At 40.1% G+C, this 25,743-nt stretch overlaps 1 protein-coding gene across 1 annotated transcript in view; it reads left to right on the top strand.

The window, feature by feature from the left end:
* Window positions 1–25,743, top strand: part of unc5da (unc-5 netrin receptor Da) — a 186,942-nt gene that overhangs the window by 129,667 nt on the left and 31,532 nt on the right. The window contains exons 4-7 of the mRNA XM_073477388.1: window positions 3,235–3,378; window positions 3,606–3,709; window positions 21,898–22,072; window positions 23,158–23,325. Coding sequence (XP_073333489.1) covers window positions 3,235–3,378; window positions 3,606–3,709; window positions 21,898–22,072; window positions 23,158–23,325 — 591 coding nt within the window. The remainder of the gene's footprint in view (window positions 1–3,234; window positions 3,379–3,605; window positions 3,710–21,897; window positions 22,073–23,157; window positions 23,326–25,743) is intronic.

Genomic DNA, 25,743 nt, shown 5'->3' with positions numbered 1-25,743 from the left:
ATTGTAAATTAAGAGACGGCATGCCTAAACCCATTCCCCTGTCTTCTTCCTGCTTCAGGCTATTGTCATAATCCAGTAGTGAAATTGCTTGTCAAAAAGCACTTTAGAGGTTGTATCTTAGACGGATATAAAGGTGCGGGGATATTTATTTGTAACAGTTGCTTACAAGAACTTTAAATCCTAAATTCACATTTTTTCAGACTCCTCACCAAAAGCCACATACGGATCAAACCAGATTTTTAATGTATTGTTGGTTGGGTGGCAGGTCAGTGGGAGGATAGGGGGCCATAGGGGTTCACATCATAATAACACTTCCCTATTTCTTTCCCCTATTTGTCCACACAATACCACACTGACACTGCGCATTTCTCATGATGTGAGGACAAATTTACACCCTCACTTGAGTACAATCTTGTGTTTTTATTTTCCCCGTTGCTAAATCTGCCTCACTCTCACTTAATCAGGCATGTTGATTAAGTCTCTAATTTGTAGCGGTGGGAAGGAGGAGTAGATGGAGTGGTGTGTGTGCGCGTGTGTGTGTTGTACATAATATCAGTCAGTCGTTGCAGAGGATTACAGTGTCTTCAGAGAACATTTCTGTTTAACATTACTTCATTAGGCTTCCTTTGATAACCTTTCATTTCACATTATTAGTTTTCATTTAATCCCGGCCCATGTCTAAGCTGCCGTCTGCAGTGTACGACATGATGGCAGAAGCCTGTAGAGAGACGACTCTTCTACAAGTGTAGGGCTGAGTAATTAAGCTATGAGCCACAAGAGGCCGAGCTTTACAGTGATTTCTGAACAGCTGCTCTGAGATCTGTTGTTAAGCACGACTTGTTAGCTGTACTGAAAATCAGTGTAAAGTACAACCTTTACTGATTTACCGCCTTCAGAAAATTACATATCATTGTTGTGCGGTTCTCTTTTGATACTATTTATGGTTCTCAATTTTATCAGTAATAGCCATTCAATATATCACCATTCTGCAATTTCCTCTCCAGAGTTATAAGTGTTGGTGGCGGGGTCCGCCATTCCCATGTGAGATTCAATTTGCCTACCCACAGTTGTGGGATTCACAGGAAATGATGCAGCATTACTGTTGGTGATTTTATCTCTTTGGTATCAGCCGCTCTGTTTTAAATCTGCTCCAGCTTTATCAGAGATTTACTGCTAACGCAAACCCACAATTTCCTCTTGCTGCAGACACATTAAAAGCATTCACATGATGAAGACGCCTTTAATTGTGAAGCAGTCAAAGAAAAGGAAAAGTATTTGTCACTGAGGCTAGTGCTGAGGACCCCTCCAGACAGTTTTCAGTTTGCTTTGTGGCAACAAAACCAGATATTTTAAGCCAAAACAACATCTTTGCCTAACCCTAACCAAGCGTTTTTTGTTCCTAAATCTAACCATAAACCATAAACACATTGTTGTCATATCATAAAATTAAGAATTTAAACTAAAGAAATGTAAAATGTATCCATGATTTGCAAAAACAAACTTCGCTGACATTTACAAACGCATCAACCCAGAGTACACCTGTTTTCTGCTCACATTGCTGCTTTAACTCCAGCACACAACTGCATCCCTGCAGCTCATGCAACCCATTTAATCAGCACCACTCCAGAATCCACTCATAGGCTTGAACACTAGTTTTCTTTGAAGGGGGGTATATTTGTTACTGTCACTCCCTATTCCCCCACTGTGAGGCCTTAATTGCATGCTGCGGGGAGTGACGAGGTCGGAGACTTGACACCAAACATTAGCTGTTCATAACTCTGCATTTATATTTTAATGAATCTATTCAAGTTGGCTGCCATGGCTGAAATTAAGGTTTTCTACCGTGCTTGACAGACATCACATGTATTGGTTGAAAGCTGCAATTTCCTGAATACACAATAAAGCCACCTATCGTACATTAATGGTCCGAGCCTGTCATCTTTTGTGCATGGTGTGGTTTAATTGAAATACCAGGCTTTTAGATTCCCATCAGTTGTCTCTAAAACGTGTTGCTCTCACGCCTAGCTCATTATCACGGACAATATACTGATATTAAAGGATGACCTGTGTGACATGAAGTCAGAGTTCTGCTGCAAAATTAGATGATTTGATTGTCATGGAAACAATATGTGCTCGTGTGTGGCATTTAATTGCATTGTTTTGCTTCTTGTTTCTGCCTCAAATTATAGTCCCTTCCAGTGTTCTCAAAATAAAAAATGAGTGCTCACGCTCTCTTAAAAGAAAAACAGGCTGATGTGTTCCTCCTCTCAGTAAATGCCTCCGCTGGAAAGCCTCTAGCGTCACCCCTGTATAAACTGATTATGTTTTACAGATACTAAAACAGGAGATGAGGGCTAAATAACAATTATAACAAAGTACATCCACTATGGTCCCTGGCCATCTGTTTGTCTAAACTTGAGTTTTAAGGGGACAGTTCACCCTAAGATCAAAAATACATATTTTATTTCTCTACTTGTAGTTCTTTTTACCCATCTAGATAGTTTTGGTGTAAGTTGTCAAGTTTTGAAGATATCCGCCGCAGAGCTGTCGGCCTTTTGTCAAATACAATGGAACTAGATGGCACTTGGCTTGTGGTGCTCAAAGTGCCAAAAAAACAAAACAACAAAAAGACGAAAACAACTCGGCAGCAATGCCTTTTTTCCAGAAAACGTGACCTGGTTACTCGAGACAATCCACAGACCTTGTTGTAAACAGTTTGGTGTGGGGAAAAAAAAAAAAAAAAAGTATTTCGACTGATGGAAGCGTGCATCATGATTATCTTCAGTGACCGGGTCATGATTTCTGGAAAGGGACATTGCTGCCAATATAGTGCCATCTAGTTCCATTAAGACAGACATCTCTGACCAATATCTCCAAAACTAAGTATGTATTTTTGATTTCGGGGTGAACTGTCCCTTAAAATAAGGGAGATTTGAAAAGGCCAGTGATGTAAGTAATTCCTTGTAAATACTTATATCTATAATAACCATGAAGTGACCAGCTGTGTGACTTTGAGCTGGATTAAAGTTAAGTACAGTTTAAATACTTAATATAAACAAAATCCATTCTCTCCTTCTTATCCTCCTTGCAAATGGCAGCTCTGCTTCCTGCTGATAATCTTATCAAATTTAAATTTCACTCACCATCCGCTCCCTGCAAATCTTCATCTCTTCCATTGATCATCCCTGTGATATAATGAAAGCTAATCTGAGCAATCATCCCTCTTGTCTGCAGGGCTGAAGATCCGCGAGGTGATGATCAACGTGTCACGTCAGCAGGTGGAGGACTTTCACGGCCCGGAGGATTACTGGTGTCTGTGCGTCGCCTGGAGCCACCTGGGAACCTCCAAGAGCCGCAAGGCAACTGTCCGGATCGCCTGTAAGCATCTCCGTGTCACTTTGATACGACACTGACCTTATTGTCTCTGAAAAGGTTATTCTCCTTCAAACCGGTGCCATGATTTTGCATAAGGCATCATTTGTTTTCATGTTCGTGTACGTACGTGTGGGTGGAGAAGGTCACACATGAAACAAATCGCATTTTTCGGTGCTCCTGCGTGCTGTTGTAGTTGTTCTTTAATGCAGGCTGTTTATTCTCTCCCCTAGACCTGAGGAAGAACTTTGAGCAAGACCCCCAAGGCACCGAGGTGCCTCTGAATGGCATGATTGTGTTGCACTGCCGTCCCCCAGAGGGAGTGCCTGTGGCTGAGGTGAGGGCTTCTTGCACTTCAAACATTTTCTCCTGTGTTGCCGGGAGAGGAGCAGTCATCTGTCTGCTTTACTTACAGTGTAACTCTGTTTTCATGTTCCGATGTTTTCTTACTCTGCAGCCACAGACACATCTGTACTTTGCTTTGCAGTTTTGTAGAAGCCGGAGCTGCAGTTGATGAGCCGTAGACGCCTTTTGTTTGGTTTTCTTTTTCTTCATCCTGGAAGTTATATCTATCCATGCGCATCGCTTTCGCTCTCTGTTCGCTATGTTCTCTGGTAAAAGGATTGACGACCATGACTTATTTAGATGCCATGTATTCATTTCACTCTCACCGTCGTTCCCTCTCTCGCTCTTTGGAGTCTGAGTGTTTGTGTGTGTGTCTGAAAGAGAGAGCCTGTCATTGCCATTTTAATTTTTACTATGAATATAAAATGAGGCTCTTGTGGACTGTCCTGTCGAGCGCTGTGTGTGTGTGTCTGTGTGCGTTTATGTGTGCGTCGCGCTGCTCTCTGATGCGCTGTGCCTTCATGTGAAGGCTCAGTAGGCAGATATGTCAATATCAAAGCCTGTGTGCCCAAGCATCTGAAGCTTTGCATTTACTTAAAGACACAGTCCATATCCATACGTAAACAAAATGACAGCCCTAGCGGCAAATTTCAAAGCACAGGACCAGAACCCTGCTATTACTTGCAAAATGACTAACAGGTCTTCACAGACTAAAAAGTTACCAGTATTTCATGATGCTAAGAGTCAAAGTTTTGTTTACTCGAGTGATATTTGGAAACGGCAGTAAAACAGGCATGGATGTACATATTTTTTAAATATAAGAAGTTGAAAAAACAGAGATAGCTTTTTGATCTGTGGACAAATCCCAGGATCGATTTGTGTGTTTCGCCATTACTGCCATGGCAAGATGTACTGACTAGTGACTCAGCGTGTGCTGCTGCTGCTGCCTGCTGACAGTGACACCAGAATGAGGAACTGGAATGACGACGTGAAGGCAGTGACCCCCAGTTACTGATGAAGGTGCCTTATATGGATGGCAATCTTAACATTATTCAGATTTTACATATCGGCATCGGGTCCAACTGTTTTATAGGTATTTAAGATTGTTTCTGGAGTTACCAGGTCATGATTTCTGACAGAGACATCGCTGTTGAGTCTATCAAATGTATTTTTTTGGCACTTTGAGCACCACAAGCTGAGTGCCATCTAGTTCCATTATATTCAAGAGAAGGCAGACATCTCCGCGGTCGCTGTCTCCTCCAAAACTTGGCAGCTCACACCAAAACTCTCTAAAATGATAAATAACAAGGTAAGAGGAGATATTTTTTTATTATTATTATTATTATCATTATGGAGTGAACTGCATTAGCAAGGGCTTTAAAAGGCCAGCAATGTGACAGCAGCATGGGTGGTTGGATTGACGATGTTAGACAGGGTACCTTACATTACAACCTTATTCAGATTTTACATGTTAGACATTGGGTACGACAATGGCCCGGATAGGTACTGTGATGTACTGTACCAGCTAACTAGCATAATCAATTAAGAGCGGCATAATCATAACAGACCGATTTCATTTGTAGAATTTAAAAAAAAGAACTTGTGTCTTTTTTATGGGATAAAGCAGGATATTTGGTAACACTTCCTTTTAAAGGTCAACACATTTCATGTTACTGTAACTAGGTGGTGATTCCCTGGTAACAAATTTAAAATTCATTCAAAATTACCCCCAAATTACCACAATAATTACCTCAGAATTGATTAGAAATGACCCCCTGCATGATTTAATAATATTCTACTATTTTCCAATAAGCAGTCAATAAATAGCTGGTCATTTCTTTAATATATTCCCAGGACACTTGAGACCAGGATGCAAAACCACTAGCTTGAAGTGAGTATGAATAATATCGGGGTAGTTTGGAAATTTTCCAGACTTGTAAAATAAAATTTTCTTGAGTAACATAACACAAAACTACAAGTGTTAATAGTGTCTGAATAACTCTGAATGAAGTCTCAGAATATGTTCCACACTCTGAAGTGAGGTCTTGCTCATAACTAATTCATTAGTAGTTTGACACTTAATAAACCCCACAGCTTCTACTAATGAATTAGTAATGAGCACGACCAACTAGTTAATGGTAAATATGTGTACCCTAATTTAAAGTGTTACCAAATCTTTTAATAAAACTTTTAATTAAACGCCGCAGTCATATTTTTAAATAACTTTGCCTCTTTTTCAGCACATTGGATTCGCTATGAAACAATGATGAAGCTGAAGAGCTTCAAAAACCCTGTAAACTTTCTCTTTCCACAGTAAATATTCATACGTAGCAATCAAGGTTAAAGAATGTAAAAACAACTATAGTGTTTATTAAGCGTATACCCCCACAAAAAAACATCTTCATCAGGACTTGTGTGGGTGTGGTTTGATCATATTTGATTGACAGCGACCAAACAACCCACAGACTGTCATCAGATTCTGATTCATGTTCGAAGCTGGCTCAGAAAATAGGTTTTCGCTGCTTTTTAAGGGTATTTGAGGGCGTTGACAGCCACGTCAAATCGGTGTCGCATTTACAGTAGGGCAGTAAACATATTCCTACAGTTTGTGCACTGATGGAAGTACAGACTAGAGATTTTTGCTAATTTAGCCCCATTAAAACATAAGTTCCCGTTTAAGTGTTAGAGGCAACATGAGAGTCTAATCATTTTCCCGACACAAGGATAGACTGTTGAATCAACACCTGTCTGCCAGTAAAGACTGAAGGTTACATGCTTTACTAAAGCATTACTGCAAGACTGTGTTACAATGTGTATTAAGGTTGAAAACTGTTCATTCAGTGTAAATCACTAAAATAATTAACATTATGCGACACCATTATAAGTTACACATCTTCAACCTTAATACCTAATAAACCTAATAAAATACAAATACAGCCTTGGGTTTCTCTGTATGAGCTTGCATGTTTGCACCAAGTTTTACCTGCGAAAGGAGCTAACAGGAAATTAAATTATTTTCCTGCTGGTTTTGGCGTTAAGACAAATATCTCCTTAGAAATGCATTCAGAAAACATTATTAGCATTAGCTAGCTGGCTCACTAACTGATAGCAAGACACAGTTCACATAGTAATCTTGTTCTCCAGCCATTGATCATAAATGTATGCACTATTTAGTCATGTTTCAACAAAATGTAATACAGTTCTGCTGCAAAACTTAAGGAAATCTGACGCTACATCACAAGTTTACACAACACGCATACATCCAGGATCAGGTAAAAATACCCTTCGATTGACAGGCTTTCATCAACTGTATTTTTAATTAAACAAAGAGACTGAAATAAGGTTTAAACAACAAACCACAGTGTCATATCAGACAGATAAATAAGCACACTTAAAGGCAGCTGAGCATGTGTATGTGCATCACTTGTTATAAGACCGAAGCCAAAAAGCCCTCGAAACAAGCAGGAAGTGAACAAGCACGAAGATGTCTGCAGGCACAGACCTGGAAGATTACACTGCTAATGTGTGCTAACGTTAATAGACTTAAAGGTCCAGTGTGTAGATTTTAGCTGGATTAAAACCAGCTCTATGCGGCCACCGTAAGGGAGGGTAAGGCGATCTTAAATCTTAAATTCAAGCTGAAACTCAGCACTTGTGTGTGATTATGTACCTGAAATTTATACAGCCCAAACATTTTCTCCTGCTGGCTGCGTTATTGGTTCTGTATTGTCGTATTAATAAAACCTTGATCACAAAAAAACAGTAGATGGGGGCATCGAGACTCCTTAAAGATGTCCAAGGACTCCTTCTACAGCACACACAACGCACATAAAACAGTATTTGTGCTCTGTGTGTGTGTATGTGTGTGCGTGTGATGAATGATTCAGCTCACACAAATGGAGCATCGGTGTACCATGAGTATCCCCCATGCATTGTGGTCATCAAATAGGCAACTCCTCATGCATTCATTAATGCGACTCCGGCTAACAAAGAGAATGGTTATAGTAAATAATGCAGGGACAAATCCAGCTCCCTCTAGTATGACTTTCACTGGGAAAAAAAAAAAACAGGACACACTCCAGAGTTGGGGATGTGGCTGTACTTTTCTCTTTTCATGACTTCAGGCCTCGCTGAGAGGTTAAAGCCTTTTTTTGTAACCAGCGCTGTAAAAATCTGGCTGAGAGAGAAGCTACAGTTCGAGTTTAAGGAATTGAGGTCACGGTGCAGCGTGCTCTGTTGAACTCTATTTGTATTCGGAGGCATATTTATTTTGGTCGTGACATTTATTCAAATCTTTTTTTCGTACTTCCGCAATTTCCAACTCATCCTGATGGAAATTAATACTTGTGTTGTTGAAGAAAAATGCAAACATTTAATTTCGGGAGCTGACAATAAACGCTCAGTTGACAGGATGCAGATGAAATGAGTTCCAACTCCGCGTGCTGTTTTAAAACATAAACGCTGCAGAGCCGACTTTACAGCTCCAAAATCCCCTTATGTCGCCGCTCTCTTCATGTTCTCAGAGGCAGCACTAACAGTGAGAGAGGGGAGAACTTTATCCGCATCTCACTGTAACTAAGCCACCGGGGAGTTTGCTGGGCTGTTGTGTGGGATGTTAATGAAAGTCACAGAATGCCATATTATCTGTCCCAGCAGTGATAGAGGCAATAATCTGTGCACAGACTGTAAGTCCGACCACAGAGAATGTATCAAAGTGAAACAGCTTAAATCCACGTCAGTTTATTGGTGAGTCGAGATGGCCAAACGTTTTTACTCGAATCCGCTTTTTATAGACAGGGAGGCTGTTTAGGAGACGGATAATATCCGCAAAATGTCTCTGATCAGAGCGTAATAATCTCATAATCACTTTTTCTGAAAGCCAAACTGAAATTAAATGTGCTTTTTAATATATGCTGAGTGTTTGTTTAGGCGTGTGTAGTGTTTTGGTTAAAATTGTACTTACCTCAAAGAAGATGTTAAAATTGTATTAATTAATCAGCGGTGACAGCACCTGAGGATTGGACGTTTAATCGATTTATTTTCAATTATTATGGCTCCCAACTATTATAATCACATATAATAATGTGAGATAAATCGATTGTGCTGCATTTTGTTTCGCAATGATGCTCTCAGGACGCAATCCTCTCACATATATATTAAAGCAATATTATGTATAAATTCATATTCTATGCCATTTGCAACACAACTGTCGTGAATACAAATCCCAGGAAGTAAACATGCATGCTCAGGCATTTTTTGTCATGTGCAGTCCAGAGACAACACCTCACTGTAACATGCCACCAGCTAAACCTCTGTCAAAATGTGCTGATCAAAACATTGCGAGCTGACAACTTTGCTAACACAACCAACATCAAGCAGGTGCAACAACACAAGGCATACAACTTAGCAAGCCAGCTAGTATTACTCACTGCCTCTTGCTCGGTCATGCCTATTTTTCCTCTTCTTAGCTTCTTCTGCCAGTGTCCTCTTCGGTCTCTTCCCCTCTGTCATGACGTCTGTAGAGGCAGCTGAGCCCTGTTTCATTACCCGCTCACCTGGCTCTGGTTCTGATGCCCTTTCTGGCCCGCGGACCTGAAATCCTCTTCCTCCCGGCGGTCCAAAGCTGCTGCGAAAGCAATGCAAACACCGACAATCCCCGGCAGCGCTCTGAGCAGAGTCAGCTAGGAGAGCAACAGTTACAGGTGGCTTTCAGGAAACTCTCTAAATCACAGAGAGTTGAGGCAGAGCAGCCGGAGGACATCAGAGAGAAAACCAGAGAATACTTTCTCCATGAAATATGATCCAGTTTCACCAAAATCACTGATAGTTGGGATGTACTGCCGTATAGCGCTACGCACTGTGATGCTACCTGCTCACTGAAGTTACATAGTGCAGAGTGGAGACAGAGACACCATTCACCCTGACATAAGTCACCGTGCCATCAAAATTATTTTTGAAGCTGTTACTTTAAGGTAAAATAGTTACATAATGTTACAGTGAATACGTCGTTTTTTTATTTGATTAAAGTTCAAGGGTATCCACTGCACTAAATGCATGATGTTTCCAAATGTAATGAGTAATCCTGTTAAATAATAATGATTGTTCTTGTTCCCATGATGAAGCAGCCCTACAGTACCTCCTACCTTAATGTTCTTATTCACCAATGTATGACTGGTGCAATGATGTGTGGGAGAGTGAACTCGAACTCTGTTCAACTCGGAAGAGAAAAGTCTGCGCTAAAATCAAAATCACCGGAGGATAAAGATCATGCCCGCAGTAATGAGCGCATAATGAATGCAGCTTCTAAGAAAAAACAATTAGGGCACCATTAAAACCATCTGAGAACCATCATTTTCTGTTACACAACTTCACTGTTTATTTACAAGACGAGATTTTCCATAGCCTCACGAAGCATCACTGCACACCCCAGGCTCACTTATCTCTACGGGATATTATTTTGAGAAGTATCTACTAATGACTGATTAAGTGCAGTTGCTGACAGCCCATCCAAGCAGTACAAGGACTGTTTGAAACTTCCAACCATTCTCAAAACACATTTGAAATAGGTGTAAATATCAACTGAAGCTTGGAACAACATGGCCTATTTTCAAGCCTCAAAATTGAAAGTGCTTTTTTTATCCAGCATGTCGGAAGAGCTCATGTTAAATTCTGTCAGACATCTATTATACGGCTGACTTTAAGTGACATCCAAGCAAATAACTAGTTTAGCCAGCTCTGAACGACTGAAGGGAAAATTGTGACTCCGTGGCTTTCTAAGGTTAAAAGTTGAGTTGCGGAGAGAAAAGAAAACGTCTCCGATAACTTAAGGAAAAAAACTGCTTTACATTCATTAGCGCCACATTAACCGTATTCTTTACCAAGTGTAATTAATCATCAAGCCTCTCATCCAAAGTCATTTGAAGTACTTTAAATGTAATTATTCAGTGATGAACATAACATTTCCAGAGATGGTGTGGAGATAAACCAAGGACACAACAAGGGTTTAGCCACCCCCGCCTCCAGAATATGCTGCTGTCAGATTCGGAGGGCTCATTTGTTTAATGTGATTTCATGAAAGTCGTTGTTGCATTGAGAAAAGGCCATAGATGACTGAGGGAAGGTGGAGAGGGTGCAGGCGTGAGCAGAGTGAAAGGAGGAGGAGGCCGCTTGTTAATGAAACTCAACCCTAATTGAATCAGATGGAACAAAACCTACTGCAATGCTTTGTAATCGTCTCCGTGTCGCTTTCACTTCCCATTTAAATGATTGTAAATGTGGGTCATTACATTTGCTTTTCAGAATAATTGAGTGTTTAGGCCGGATGCAGGGAGGAATTGGAACGATTTGGACAGGACCTTTCTGCGAGTCGGGTTTAAGATGATACCTTTTTTGCGCTCAAACACGCGGTGCTCAAGGCCAGCTGGCTCTCTCGTCTCAACCCCTTCAAACAGCTTGCAGCTATCAGAAAAATGAAATCCTGCAGCACGGTTCACGGACCTCCCGCTGACCATTTGATGCCGCTTCCAATATTTCATGAGCTAATTTCATTTGCACTCACTACACCGGCTGGAAAATGAGCAAACAAGGAAGGAAGTTCAGTGAAAACTTTGCGGGGATCAGTTTTAAATTAGCCGCAGTTTGATGGTCAACACAGTGACCTTGACACCTCGCAACCCCACCACCAGCAGACCGCCGCAAGGCCTCGTCGGCTGGGTTAGGTGTGGTGTAGTTCAACACTGGTTGCTGCTATCTAAGTGGAACAAATTTGCCAATTAAGCAAATCCGTTTCCTGTCCTCCCCAGGCACTGGCTTATCAGGCTCATTTGAGTCTGTCCTGTCCCTGCCTTCTCATCAGCGTGTGCATCTCTCTATCGCTTCCCCCCGAAGGGAAGACTCTAGGACCGACACAGAATGCAAATCACACTCTGGGTTTATACACTTCCTGCAGCGAACACTTGGAGAGAAAAAAAAAAAACGAGCGAAGGAGGGGCAGAGTGAGAGAGATAAATCAAAGCAAAAACATGAGACAGAAAAACCAACTAAAGGACAAGACGATTATTTTAATTTACTTTAGAGTACGAATTCTCTGAGATAAAGGCCCCCCCAAAAAAATGAACACTCACCACCAAAGAGACAGTTCTCATAATATTCGACTCCCATGATCACAGAGAAACTAGAGGGACGATTATGTGGTCAGTAACATTGAAGAAGACAACAGCTGAGGCTGGTTTAAAGAAATGAAACCTTTCTACTTTAATTCTATTGTACTTAAGCTTTTGGCTCACTGAGCTCATATGCCCTTTTGTGGAACAAATCTGCCAATCAAGCAAATCCGTTTAACAGCCTTAGTTGTTGTCTTTCTTAATATAGCTGACCACATAAATGTCCCTCTAATCTCTCTAATTATAGGAATGTGATTAGGAATTAGGTTCCTTTACAAAAAAAGTTTTTTTTTTTTTTTTTTGCTTTTTACTTGCAGATTTGTGGCTTTAACAGGGCTGCAGACTCATTTTTTCACACTGGTCGCACTCATGCAATCATTTAGGTGCACCAGCAAAAACTGTAGGTGCACCCAATAACACATTTTACATTCATTTCTTAACATGTTTAAAGGTTTGTAAGCAGGAATAAAGGTGCAAATGCATGTTTACTAGAAAATGCGATAACTTTAATTGTTGAAAGGATAAACCTGTAATAAATTTCATGTGCAACCAATGAACATTTTCGGGTGCATGTGCAACTAATTTAATTGCACCCTTGAACTTCTGAGTGCTTTATCGTAGATTTATGACGTTATGATTTCAGAAAACATCTCGTAAATATAACACTTTGATCTCAGAGAATATCAATACTAAGTCTATTCCTCTGATAAATGTATGACTTTAATCTTGGAAAATTTTTTTCTTTGAATATTACTCCCCTCCCCAGATTCCTGATTATTATTTATTTTATTTTACTTTTTTTTCCACCTACACTGGACCTAATACCCTGTTAGTAATGATATTACTACGGTCATCCTTAAAGCAGCCTCTTTCTGTGAGTGCACACAAACACATAGATTTGGAAGAGCAGAGATTTATTTTTTATCACACATACTTTTCAGAAGAAAATGTCTGCACACATATCTCCTAATTAATCTCCTCTAATTAAACAAATACAACAACAGTCCAAAATAAAGACGGATGATTAACAGTATATATATAATATAGCCACAGTACATCACAGAGCCAATACCTGCAGCAGGGACAGAGTCCCACAAACACATAATGCCCTTAACAATTCAACAGTATTGCAGCGAGGGTGAGTGAATGATCCTTAGTGAAGGGCAGATCGATGCCGCAGTAATCGATACTTCAACACTCAAACATAGATCACTTGTTATCGATAACCAGCTAAAAAGGATTGATTAGAAAGTTGGTTGCAAGGTGCTGCCGGACATAAAAAGCAGTTAAATAGTTCATGTTTCTGCTGCTAAACAGACTCTGGTAACACGAGAATCACCACAGACGTCTTTTTTCAGCCTGCTTTTGCAAACATTTAAGCAGACCTGTGAAATGACTTATCTTGTTTAATTATATCTTACAACACTGATTGAGAAATCCTTCTCGTTTAGAGTAAATGATAATATTTTGTTTATTTTATATTACAGTAAAATTGGGAGCTACTGTACCAGCTAATGATGCAGCTTCACTGTTAAATTATAATAGCTTTTAATGAGGCACAAACAAGGTAATAAATCCATGTTTTTAATTACAATTGTAATTATATGAACTCATAATGAGCCCTCTATGGACCTGACCACTCATGTCTTCTGTTGTGTGTAATGCGGGTTGTAATTTCTATAAAAACCAGTAGTGGAAGCAGTATTCAGAGATTTTGTCTAACAAATTCAATATTTTCTTCTAAAATGTTGTGAGATTTGAGTATAAATTTGCAATAAATCAAATAAAGTACAAGTACCTCCAAATTGTACTTGAGTAAATGTACTTGCTACATTCAACCACATTTTAAAAACAGGCTCAGGCAGGTCAGGATGAGCCTGCCACGACAAAATCCTTCCTTCCTCCATCCACCCTTGAATCCTCAATGACAAATTGAGTGGCAGAGAGGCATGTCGGAGGGCTCCACAGTGCGTGTCAGACTTTGCAGTGGGTTTCAGTAAAAGTGGTGGCACACACGCTTTTGGCAAATGGTGAAGTAATATACTAAAATACTATTTTATATGTTAGAGAGGTACTTTCTGGTATCGATTGGTGCCAATACTGAGCCTATTAAGCTGATTTGGTATCTTGACATGATCCAAAAAAAAAAAAATGTCTATTTCATAAAAAAAAGCTGTTTCCACCAGACCTGTGCAGTATATCAGTATTATGTGGTTACCGTCATGAGACTGTAGATCATCTCAGATTTTGCATGTATTGTGATTTGACAGAAGTGTTTTCTTTTCCTCTACCAGAAGTAAATTAACGTAGAAGTATAAACATTATAATATTTGTCGTTAAATGAAAATCAAACATTTTGTCCCTTCAGTGTTATTTTTCAATGTTAAGTTTTTCTCATACTTTTGGTATTAGGTATTGTACCAAAGTTAGAAATTCCTGTACTGTTACAAAACTATCCAGTGGTTTCATACTTACAAATGTTGAAACGGAGTCTTGAACTGCGGTCACTGGCTTGACAGCCTTGTTGTCTGTAACTCCAGCACCATGCCCTCCAACTCAAGTCAGGTAATAAACTTGTCACGTTGACATTATATGACATATCATTATGGTACACGTACAAATGTGAACGTGTTTGTTGTTTGCAGAAACGTTAATTGCCAACATTTAATCCTGGCGACTTGTCTGGATATCGAGTTATTTGGTCAAAAATATTGCAATATTTGATTTTGCCCCCCCTGCCCTGCATTTATGAAGTGCTTTTGAGGAGATCAATATATCAAGACATATATTGTCTATTGTGATATAGCCTCAAGATATTGTGATATTGTTTCATGGCGTATCTCTCCTAGCCCTCCTAGTTCCTACTACCAGTTACATCCATACATTAATGGAAGGCTCGGTGCCACAGCCGTCTCTGTCCTCTTGTCACCCCGTGTATATAAAAGAGTGTTGTCGTCAGATAGTGAACAAACACGATTAAAAAAGTTTTAATTATTAGCCAGGAGCTTGTCACCTAGTATCATATTGACATATACTGTATTAGATGCTGCCCATGGGGACTGTCAATATTGTATCAGGGCTGGAGCCAAGGTTTAAAACAGCGGCAGAGGAGGCAGGCTTGTCACAGAGGCCACTTTAGAGGAAGCAGCAGACAGAGCAACTCAACCATCTACCCACACACCTATCTATGCATCTAATGTATATGGTGACTGTTTGTATTGTACCTTATTGCAGCATAAACATCTCTCTATAGTCAGCCTGACATACCTGCCAGCATTCAGCTGCGAAGAATAGGAAGATTTTCTGGGGTTATTGGCGAATGACCTACCGTCAGCGCCCTCGCCCCCGTATAACTGTCCACCACAGATTAATAGAATAGATACAAGGATGTGAAAGTAGACTTTAATTAGTCTTAAATTCAGAGCTAACAGTAAAGCAAATTAAAAAATCATACAAAATGTTCAAATAAGTGATGAGAAGTCAACATCTAAAACAGAGAGCTAAAGTCAGGCCTCCAGAGGATGACCGAGAAGCTTCATCAACATCTTCAACTGCAAACACTGTGAGAGTGTTGAGGAGTCGTCTTTGCCAGCAAGACCTTCAGAAAAGAAGCAGGCGAAGGATAAAATGATGCAGGACGACGGTCTGCGGAGTGGAGGCAAGAGGACGAGCAAGTGAGATAGAAGTCAAATGTCGATAAAGGGGAAGGCATGTTTCTTCTTCTTGGGACCTGATTCATCCAATTTTAGCAGCGGACTGCAACTGAGCGGACAGAAGGCTCGAGCGAGGCACTGACGAGTGATGCACGTCAGCCAGGGTGGTCTGCGTGTGCTCACCTACGCCTCTAGTTTCCGCACAGAAACTAAAAAAAGACACACATTTGATTTATATCAATATAAAATCAGGAGATTAACAGGAGAAATTACACTTTACTCCCATGAAAACCCGGGGTTTCTAGCATGTATGGCCTAATTCAGTTAAGTCAGTTCCTGTATGTGAGCATAATGAATTACCTGAGACGCTGATGTGTGCGCTGAGCTGGTTGAATGGTCAGGTGTGCTACATCCAGAGTCACAGGTAATAAATTACTGGCCAGGATCCAAACACAGTTGCCCGCGGTCAGCATTACTGTAATAAACAGTTATGAAAGTTTGATCACTCCCCCTCCTTATAAAAAGATACCAGCAGTGTCATTTCAATTACCCTGATTTAAGACATCGGAGGGCATTTCACAGATGTTTCATCTTTGATAGTGTATCTTTATTGTGATTTATAATTTATGAAAGGCTACCTGCAAGGGGTGGACAACCCTACACCTAAGATATGAATGTATTTGATAGAATACAATACAGTTCCTCTCCAGTAAAGCTACCACAATGAAGTTTATAACTTTTGAAGGGTAACAAGGTATTTCATTAATTGTACCGTGTTGTATTTATTATAAAGCAAAGTATTCCTGTTCTTCCGTTGACCCCTCCATTAGCGAGCAGATTCATGAGTAAGACCAATTTAACGCGCACCAATGACTTCGCTCTGTCTTTGTGCTACATGGCAAATGAGTAAAAAACACCGCTCTGCATCACTTTAATATCAGATTAATGAAAAATTGCTGCAAAATAGCTGGTGGTTGCGAATATATTGTGCTCATTAATTTTTACTCGCTACTTTGTGATAGAAATTAGATTTGTCATTGAAAAGAATGTGTTTAATATAATACAGTGTGGCACGTTTTCTGCTTTGCTTCAGGCAATGCATTTGGTTTAACAATGCGTTTCCTGAGGTGACACATTATCCACTAAATGTTGAAATATATTTAATTTACCACAACATAATGGTTGAATCTCGGTAGCTGTCAAGTTCAATCTCGGCACTGCTCTATAAATATGCGTCCCATCTGAGTACATGTCGGGAGAGAACAAAGGGTTGAGGGTTAATTTTCAATTTAGTGAGTTTAAGTTTCTCTATTACACTTGTTTATAGCTGCCTGCAGAGGAAAGTCCTTCAGTTTAAGTCGTTTTTTTCTTATTCTTCCTAAAATAAATGGTAGTGTCTTTTTCAAATAATTTGATATCATACAAGTTAATGTGCTGAATAGAGGGACAGTAGCAATTTGTGTTTAAAACCTGATTAAACAATGTTTGTAATTGCCAAACTGACCTTACAACACTTAACTTGTGTAAATTATAGTTTCTTATCATCTCATTTGATGGATGTGACTTTCTCTCACCTCAGAACAACATGCACATGCAGTTAAGTAAAAATAGCCTGCATTTTATTGAGTGAGGATATAAAAGAAGAGTAATATAACAGCGGGGCTGCGGTGAGAATCTTCCTTGTTGCTTGTATAATAATAATAATATGTAAGATAATTACATTTTTACTTGTAATTCTCAGAAAACACGGCACAATAATTCACCCGTCTACCATCCACTCGCATGAATCTTTGGCATAAACTAATATTCACCACTTTTCATTAAGTCATTCATGTTTTTTTCCCCTCTGTTCCTTAGAGAATATGCACACTGCTGCCCTATATTGCCTTGATGATGATTGACGCGGTGTGACCCCCTTGATTGACAGAATAACCGACGTGGCTGATTTTACAAAATGCATGCCCCTTTGCTTTAAAACCGTCCATTAGAAACAGGAAGTCATCGCTCTAGGAAGGAAGGGACCTTGAGACCTGTGGGGGTCCCACACTGCTTTGAATGAAAATAACAACATAACAAGTACAATCCAACAACAGTCTTGCGCTAAATAATTTTACTTTGAATTCTCCGAAATCAATGCAAACATGTCCATGTTCATTTCTTCACCCTGCCCCAAACAGTCTGTGCAAGCCACTGCCCTATGTACTGTATGTCAGCCTCTTGATGATGATTTATGTGGTGTGACACCTGTGATTGACAGCATGGCAGTTTTTTTGCAAAATGCATTCCCCTTTCCTTTAAAACTGTCTGTAAGAAACAGGAAATCTTCTCTCCGGGATGTTTGAAAATTGTGTCGAGTTTCAACAGAACAGTAAACTACACGCTGAACAGAGCCAGAACCTGTTATGATAACTTAAAGTGGTAAAAAAAAAAAAAAAGTGTGAAAACGTGTCATAAATCAGGAGAAATTCAGGAGAATTGTGTGAGGGCAATGAAAAACGGAAGTCTCCCGGGAAAATTGGAAGGGTTGGCAAATATGCCACAGTCCACCTCCCACTTCCACATCAGCCCAGTAGCATATATACCGGCCCAGTCATCCATTTATCTCCCGACAGATCGTCCTTCAGATCCAGCCATGTTCTCTGCCTGCCTGAGTTTCGGCTGTTATGACCCCCCGCCTGCCTTATTGGACACCTGCTTCCTACCCTGATCCCCTGTTGGACAAAATTGCCTCGTCTCCCCCGCCTGCCTGCCTGCCTGGTTTTGACTTTTTTACCAGTTTTCGACCTCAAGTAAACTCAGCCTCAGAGTCATGCATTTTAGAGATGTTTAGTCTGACATTAGAGATGCCTCTGAGGGAGAATCTTTTTCGCATACTGCAGACAATACACAGACTTTCTGTGTAATGTGACCCCCGGTGAAAACAACAGAGCTCACCTCTGTCATCCTTTTTGTGAAAGAGGCTGCGGTGTTTGCAGAGAGGGTGCAAGGTTAATTCCCTATGCTTCCAAGATACTAGATAGAGCCACAGTCGATTAGCGAAGGTAAGCTTTATACAATCAGAGGAAGGATGACTGTGCACCAGACTGTGCTATATATTTATAAGACTATGAGACCAAATAAAGGTTGACTTTTTTAATGATTTAAAATAACACCTTGCACTATTTTTCCAGCATGAAAGATTGAAAATTACTGCTTCCCTAACGTAGTAGAGTGATAGTAGCAGCTGTGGAGAATGCAGTACAGCGTGGATGGCAACACAGGGGTTGATTAGACATTGAAGGTGTGAAATAGTGAAAGGCAAAAATATAAAGACAAGCATTGATAGAATGACCGAAGCAGCCCTCCAAGTCTGGCTGGTTGGCTTGTCTTGAAAGCCGTGGTGCCAAATGATGAAAAAAAAAGTTGAATTAAAGGCACATGATGAAAGACTTCTCGAGCCGTCAAAAGGAGAAAAAAAAAAAACGTTTGTGACAACATGACTCCTGATTTATTGATTTCCCGGCTCAATTTTTTCATCCAGGGTGCTTCGAAAGAGCAAAGCAATCTCTGAGTTTGTTGGCTGTTGTTATATTCCCTTGGCAAATGGACACTCTGCGCAAACACGCACACACAAACACACTTGGAGTACAACCCCAATGCACAAACACATGGAGCTCCCAGTGGGGCGGAGTTTTTAATCCTCAAATACACTGCCATAAATCAAACCCCTACTCCCTCATGCCCCAGCTCGTCTCTCTCAATGAAAAGCTCAAGCCAGTGGCACATTAATAGCAATTTACAGGGCCAGTCATGCGAGGAGAGGAGCATCAACAGAACGTCCTTTATTTTGTAGTTCCTTATTACGTTCACTCACTACACGGCCACTGAATTGGTAACTATAGAAGATGTGCCCTACTGCATCACTCCCTCCGACTGGATGTCAACCATGTTATACCTTTCCTACAAACCCCTTATCTTGCAATAAGAACGCGTTCCCTCACTTATCGTAATAAATGTTGCAAGGCATCCGAGAAATGCCGCAGTTGAAAAGAAAAGGAAAAGGAACACACTTTCTGTGGCGCTGTCGTATAGGACTATAGAGAATAAGGAATGATATCACACTCTTTCCTCAGATCATTCTTTAATGACAGTAAATCAATACAAGAACATATCTCTTGTACCATATTAAAACCTCTGTTTGATAATAGAAAATGCTTCGCAAATTGCCCTCAATCGTAAGTATGGAGGTGCCTTCACGGACCTTCATCATACGGTCACAATTTGGTTAGGTTTAGGCAAGAAAACCACTTGGTTAGGTTTAGGAAACCTTCATGATTTGGGTTTAAGTCATTACATTACCTCTGTAATTTTCATTACAAACAAATCTAAGTAACTTACGTTATGTACGTGATGTAACTTCGCTACATTCATGAGTTCTTCTGGTTTCACATTGGTCTTAACAGCCGGTCTCCTGAATGAAAGCCCTGTCGTTGTTTAGTCCATCCACCATCTCCGACTCCCTCCCTATATGTAGTATAAGATTCTCCTGCTCCAACTACTACAGCGTTGTATCAACACAACATATCTGTTTTAATCAGATCTTACATAACAACTGTGTATGATTGTACCTCAACATCGCTGAAACATAGCAAATGTTAACTGCCACAGTTATATAGATATATGTATGTAATGTAAATAGTTACTGCCTTTCAAAACACTGTTATTCTAAGTGAATTACGGGCAAAAGTTTACTTGCATAGCACATTTCATGCACAAATGCAATTTTGAGTGTTTTAAAACAGCAGAAAAGAAACATTGAAATGCAGATAAGAAAAAAATTTTTAGGGAAAATTGAGACATTAAGACTACAGATACATATACAAAGTTTAAAGCAAGATGGCCTCATGATGAATATGTAACAGTCGATCAATGGCTGATGCAGACCATCGTCGTTTTTTAACCTGGAATTGAAGGTGGTCAAAGTTGGTGCAAGTCATCCTCTGGAAGTTTGTTCCAGCTCTGTGGTGCAGAGTAACTAAACGCTGCTTCTCCGTGTTTGGGTTTTGCACTCTGGGAACAGTCAGCAGCATGACCTGAAAGGTGGAGAGGGTTCAATATGTGAAAAGACAGATTTTGTAAGCCATTGAGAGATTCATAGACAAGCTGCAGTACTTTAAACTCTGTTCTCTGACACACTAGAAGCCAGTGAAAGAGCCCTGGGAAAATGTGTGATGTGTTCAGTTTTCTTGGTCTTTGTTTGGCAGCAGCATTCTGAATGCGCTGAAGTTGCCTAAGAGTTTTTGAGGGAAAAACCTGAGAGAAGACCGTTTAAGTTATCTAACTTGCTGGAAATGAAAGCATGGATTAGTTTCTCTAACTCCTGCCTGGACATGAATCCTCTGATTCTTGCTATCTTTTGAAGATGGTAGAATACAGACTTTGTAACTGATTTGACAGAGCTGTTGAGTCCAAGATTACACCAAGATGTCCGAACCATATCAATCATATTAAGCAGCTACAATGTATTTTACTCCAGAGGAGCTTTACCCTGAGGACAACGTTGTGGTTCGCACAAGAAACGGCTTAGTGATCATGTAATGTAGTGGTTGCCAGCAAGGGGTACTTGCCCCATGGCGGGTGTAGCCTACATTTACAGAACTTCACATGAAAAGCTCAAGTAATAAACTCTCGCTCAACACTAAAAAAATGTGAGGTGATACAACACAAACAAATTAGATTACAAATTGAAATATTGTCAATTTACAATAATTTGAAATAGCTAAACTGAAGGATAAATGGTAATAAACAGTTAAGTTAGCTAAACGTAATGAATAACATGAACTCAAACAGTTGAAATAGTTAGCTTTAAGTAATGTAAAAGTAAATAGTTTAGCTAATAGTGGGCTAATGCATTATATTGGCTTGAACAGCTAAAATAGTTAGCCATAAGCAATGAATAAAGAGTTGAAATAGTTAGCTTAAAATAATGCCTAACATTGGCTTGAACAGTTGAAATGGCTAAACGTAATGGATACAGATTGGAAATTGACTTAAAGACTTGAAATTGCATAATGTTAGCTTGAATAGTTGAAATAGTTAGCTATGAGTAAGGGTTAAGCTGTTGAAATAGCTAATGCTAGTAAAAGTAATGCATAAACAGTCGAATCATTTGCTAAAAGTAATTGAGAAACGGTTGAAAATGTCAGCTAAAAGCAGTGTTTAAATGGTTATGAAGAAACATCGTAACAAAATCCACTTTTATATTATTTTATTACCATCAAAATAGTGTGAGTGGTGCCGTTAAGCTCATTTGATCGGGCTGTGGGGGTACATCAGACAAAAAAAGACGTTTATGTCACTCATGTAGCCCACTCTGCTATTTTCAGGTGGAATGGCTGAAAAACGAAGAGCCCCTCAGCTCTGAAGCCGTCGTTGATACAAGAGGCGACCACAATCTCATCATCTCCGAAGCCCGCCTCTCTGATTCCGGAAACTATACCTGCGTTTCCAGCAACATTGTGGCGAAGAGACGCAGCGCCACGGCCACTGTTGTAGTCTACGGTAAGGTGTCAGATTCAAGACATACAATATATGTGGTTATTTTTTATGAAGAAATGTGTCTGAGGTTTGATTCTGCCTCAGTCAGAAAGCCATGACAGTAGAATTCCTTAAGTTTGCCAAACAGATAATCAAAACAATGTCGAACAGCTTCAAAATATAAAATTTCACTGCAGAAGTAGGCTGTCAAATTGGCAACATAAGCAAATTCCCCAAAGACAAAAAAAAAAAAAGCACTGCTCAACCACAGCGTGTGGTCTTTTTTCACACAAGAGTCTAATGAGCAGGTAATGGGCAAGTGATCTCTCGGGTGTGTAAAAACAAGGAGACACAGGCACAATATTTACAAGAACTCAATAATTAATAGCGGTGAGGCAGTGACGTGGGCTGTCACAATTCCCCGGCTTTTATCTGCCAGCACTAAACGCTTGTGTGGAACGCTCTGTAAAGCTCCAGGCTAGCAGAGACCGTTTCCAGCATTTTTATAGCCCCACAGAGAGCTCTGCAGGGACAAGGGAGAATAAATGAAATTATAATGTCATGCTAGCACCACCTCCTTGCACACCAGAGGAACACCTTGTTAATTGGAGTGTTTCAGTGCTCATTTTACTGACCTTTCATCCCGTTAGTTTTATTTTTTTTTATCAGGGAGGACATTTACCGGCTGTAGGGATTCATCTAATTCCTTCTGACATTCCTTTGTTGAGGCCCATCAATCATTAATTTCCTTAATGCTAATGAAGTCTCTGACAGGCTTACTGGTCCTGATAGCCTCAGACAGATGTCCAATAGCGAAGCATAGTATTTCTTCCTGTGCTATGACAGCAAGTGAGCTGATACGTCAATCATAGTACATTATTTTAGGCAACGAATCAGAGAAAGAAGGGGAAGTAGACAGAAGGGAAGACACCATTGATCATCTTTGTAAAAGACAGTTTCTTTTTTCACGATGAGACGTTCATTGTCTCTCTAAGTGAACCCCTGCGCTGTCGGTGTGCTTCTGTTTCTCCTGACAGAAAATATTATGGCCAGTTTTCATTCTTGTTGTATCTCTTCATCTCCTTCCTTTCATTCTTTGACACATACAGTGAATGGAGGCTGGTCATCGTGGACAGACTGGTCCCCCTGTAACGTACGCTGTGGTCGCGGTGTGCAAAAACGTTCTCGCACTTGCACAAATCCAGCCCCTCTCAACGGGGGAGCCTTCTGCGAGGGCATGTCGGTGCAGAAGAGCACCTGCAACACACTGTGTCCAGGTAAGCACGAGGAAGTTTGTCTCCGTGCTGTTAGTGTTTGTGCATTTGCTTAAAAGCATGCTGATTTTTTCAAATCTGCGCTTCCACCTCACAGTTTTCAGTTTGTAGTCACGTCTTAATGTTGACTCCTGGGGTGCCTTCAAGGAAACGCTGAGATTTTAGATGTAGGTGCTTGAAAGCAATGCATTCATGAAATATACTGAGAAATAAAAGGAATGGTGCATCATTTTTGGAGAAGCTGCTCATTTGATTTCTTTCCAGAAGTTACATGAGAAGATTAATACCACTCTTATATCTGCTCCATGAAATATGAAGCCATAGCCAGCAGGCCATTATCTTAGCTTTGCATGGAGATGGGAAGCATGGGGGAAACAGCTTGTCTGGCTCTGTCTAAAGGTATTAAAATCAGTCTTCCAACACTGAGGCTCAATTCTGTTTCCAATTTTTACCCCCTCGTTATCGAGTGCCCCCTTGCCCCTCAGAACAGATTTACAAGGGGTAGTGGTTGAAATCCCTCCCCATTAACTGGGACAAGACCCTCATGTGTCACCAATCGTCGTCGATGGCGTTTATGTAAACAGACATGATCGGATATTTCCAATATGCCGCCTTCAGGTGTGGTGATCGTTACCGTTGCTATCCCTCTCTGCTTCACTACCTGGCCACTACACATGCTTTATAGGCTAACATTAGCACCCCGTGCCAGTCTGCACTGATATTAGAGGAGCAGTACCAATTTGCACACAAATTTCAGGCATCATGTGCCATCAAAGGGGGGGAATGTGAAGTTGAGGTAGATCAAAATGTGGGACTGTCATGCATGAATCAGCAACGACTGATGTAATGTTTGCTACTGTAGCTAGTTAGTTGGCTACTGAGACATGAGCGGACTAGTTGGGATTGTTTGATGCCTGTTAAAAAGAAAAGGGGCCTATTACATTGAAACGACAGAGTTCTCATATCCCTGAGTTTGAAGTGCATCCATTTATATACATGTATGTACACTGTTTATTTTTCTTATAATTAGGGCTGTCACCATATCAGATTTTCACTACACAATTATCGTGGCCAAGCATATTCATGATAAGAGCGGAGAGGAGAGAGTCTGTAAGCATAATTGTAAAAAAAAGAAACATGTACAAAATTAACCATTACTATCATCTACTCAATTTCTAGGAAAAAGGCAACCAGATAAACTCATAAACTAAACATGCACAAGGCCGAACATCTTCATGACATTTTCATATGTGTATTATTTACACAATATCAATATTTAATTTATAAATATAATATATTGTTCCTTTTTTATTTATTTCCTCAGTGCTATTTATATTCTGCTGCTTAATTATTTAATTTCTAAGCATGGAGATGGCTACCACTGCATGTCATTGTGCAATGAAAATAACAACGAAGCCTTGTTTGTTTAATTTCTACAAAAAGCGAAGTGTAACAAAAGCTGTTTTTACACTTCGGCCATTGTAATGATCCATTTGCTTTTTATTAGTGAGCTTAAGAGTTGCTGGCAGGCAGGTTTCCTTTACCTCTGGACAGAGCCAGTTTTGCTGTTTCCTCTTGCTTCCAGTTTTTTTGCTAAGCTAAGCGAACCTTCTGCTCTTCAGAGCTCCTTATTTAACTGACTAACACTTCACAAGAAAGTGATTATTTCCCAAAGTGTTGAACTATTCCTTTAAAAACACTTCTGTTTGCCAACCGGCTTTTATGAATTTTCCAATGTCAGCACGTCCTTGAATGCATTAATGGTGGAGACGTTTCTCTCTGCTCATAAACGTATCGGCACACAATATTAAAGTGAAAGTGACAGAAAGTGAAGGCAACCAAATGGTCTTTGTAATTGATTACTCACGAGAGTTTAAAGTCTCTGTAAGTTGATTTCAGTACCTGAAATGAACAGAGAACTGTGTCAGCCTGGAAAGTAGGAAATCAGTTTAAAAGCTTGAGGCGTGCTTTGCAGTTTAGCAGCGGTCTCCCCTAGTTCGGTTACATTTCACCGTGAATGCACCGCATGTCTCCGCTGCTGATACTGACGACGGGTTGTATCTGAAATCTAATGCGGTGGAGCCTAATTAAACAGCAAATGAGAAGAAACTAAATAGGAAATGGAGAGAGGGCTTGAAAAAAAGCAAGCAAGCGATAAAGAGAACCTGAGTGAAAGAACAAACAGCAGAAGCTTATAGCTTGTGAGATGCAGAGCAGCAGTTCCAGTTATCAAAACTTCAGTGTAATCTGCTCCACCCAAGTGTTTTTTCCAGACAAGCCCGAATTTATGATTTCAACCATAGCACCAGTATAAAAGAAAAAGCTCATCAGGTTTAAGTGGAAAAAAAAAAAAAATTATCAGGGGAAGGCAGTGCATTCCTCTAAATATTATCTCCTCTTTGCCGACTGCCTCCTTCTGAA

This window comes from Pagrus major, chromosome 12 (assembly GCF_040436345.1).
Source record: "Pagrus major chromosome 12, Pma_NU_1.0".
NCBI classification, from domain to species: Eukaryota; Metazoa; Chordata; class Actinopteri; order Spariformes; family Sparidae; genus Pagrus; species Pagrus major.
This window is presented reverse-complemented; position numbering and strand designations above follow the sequence as displayed.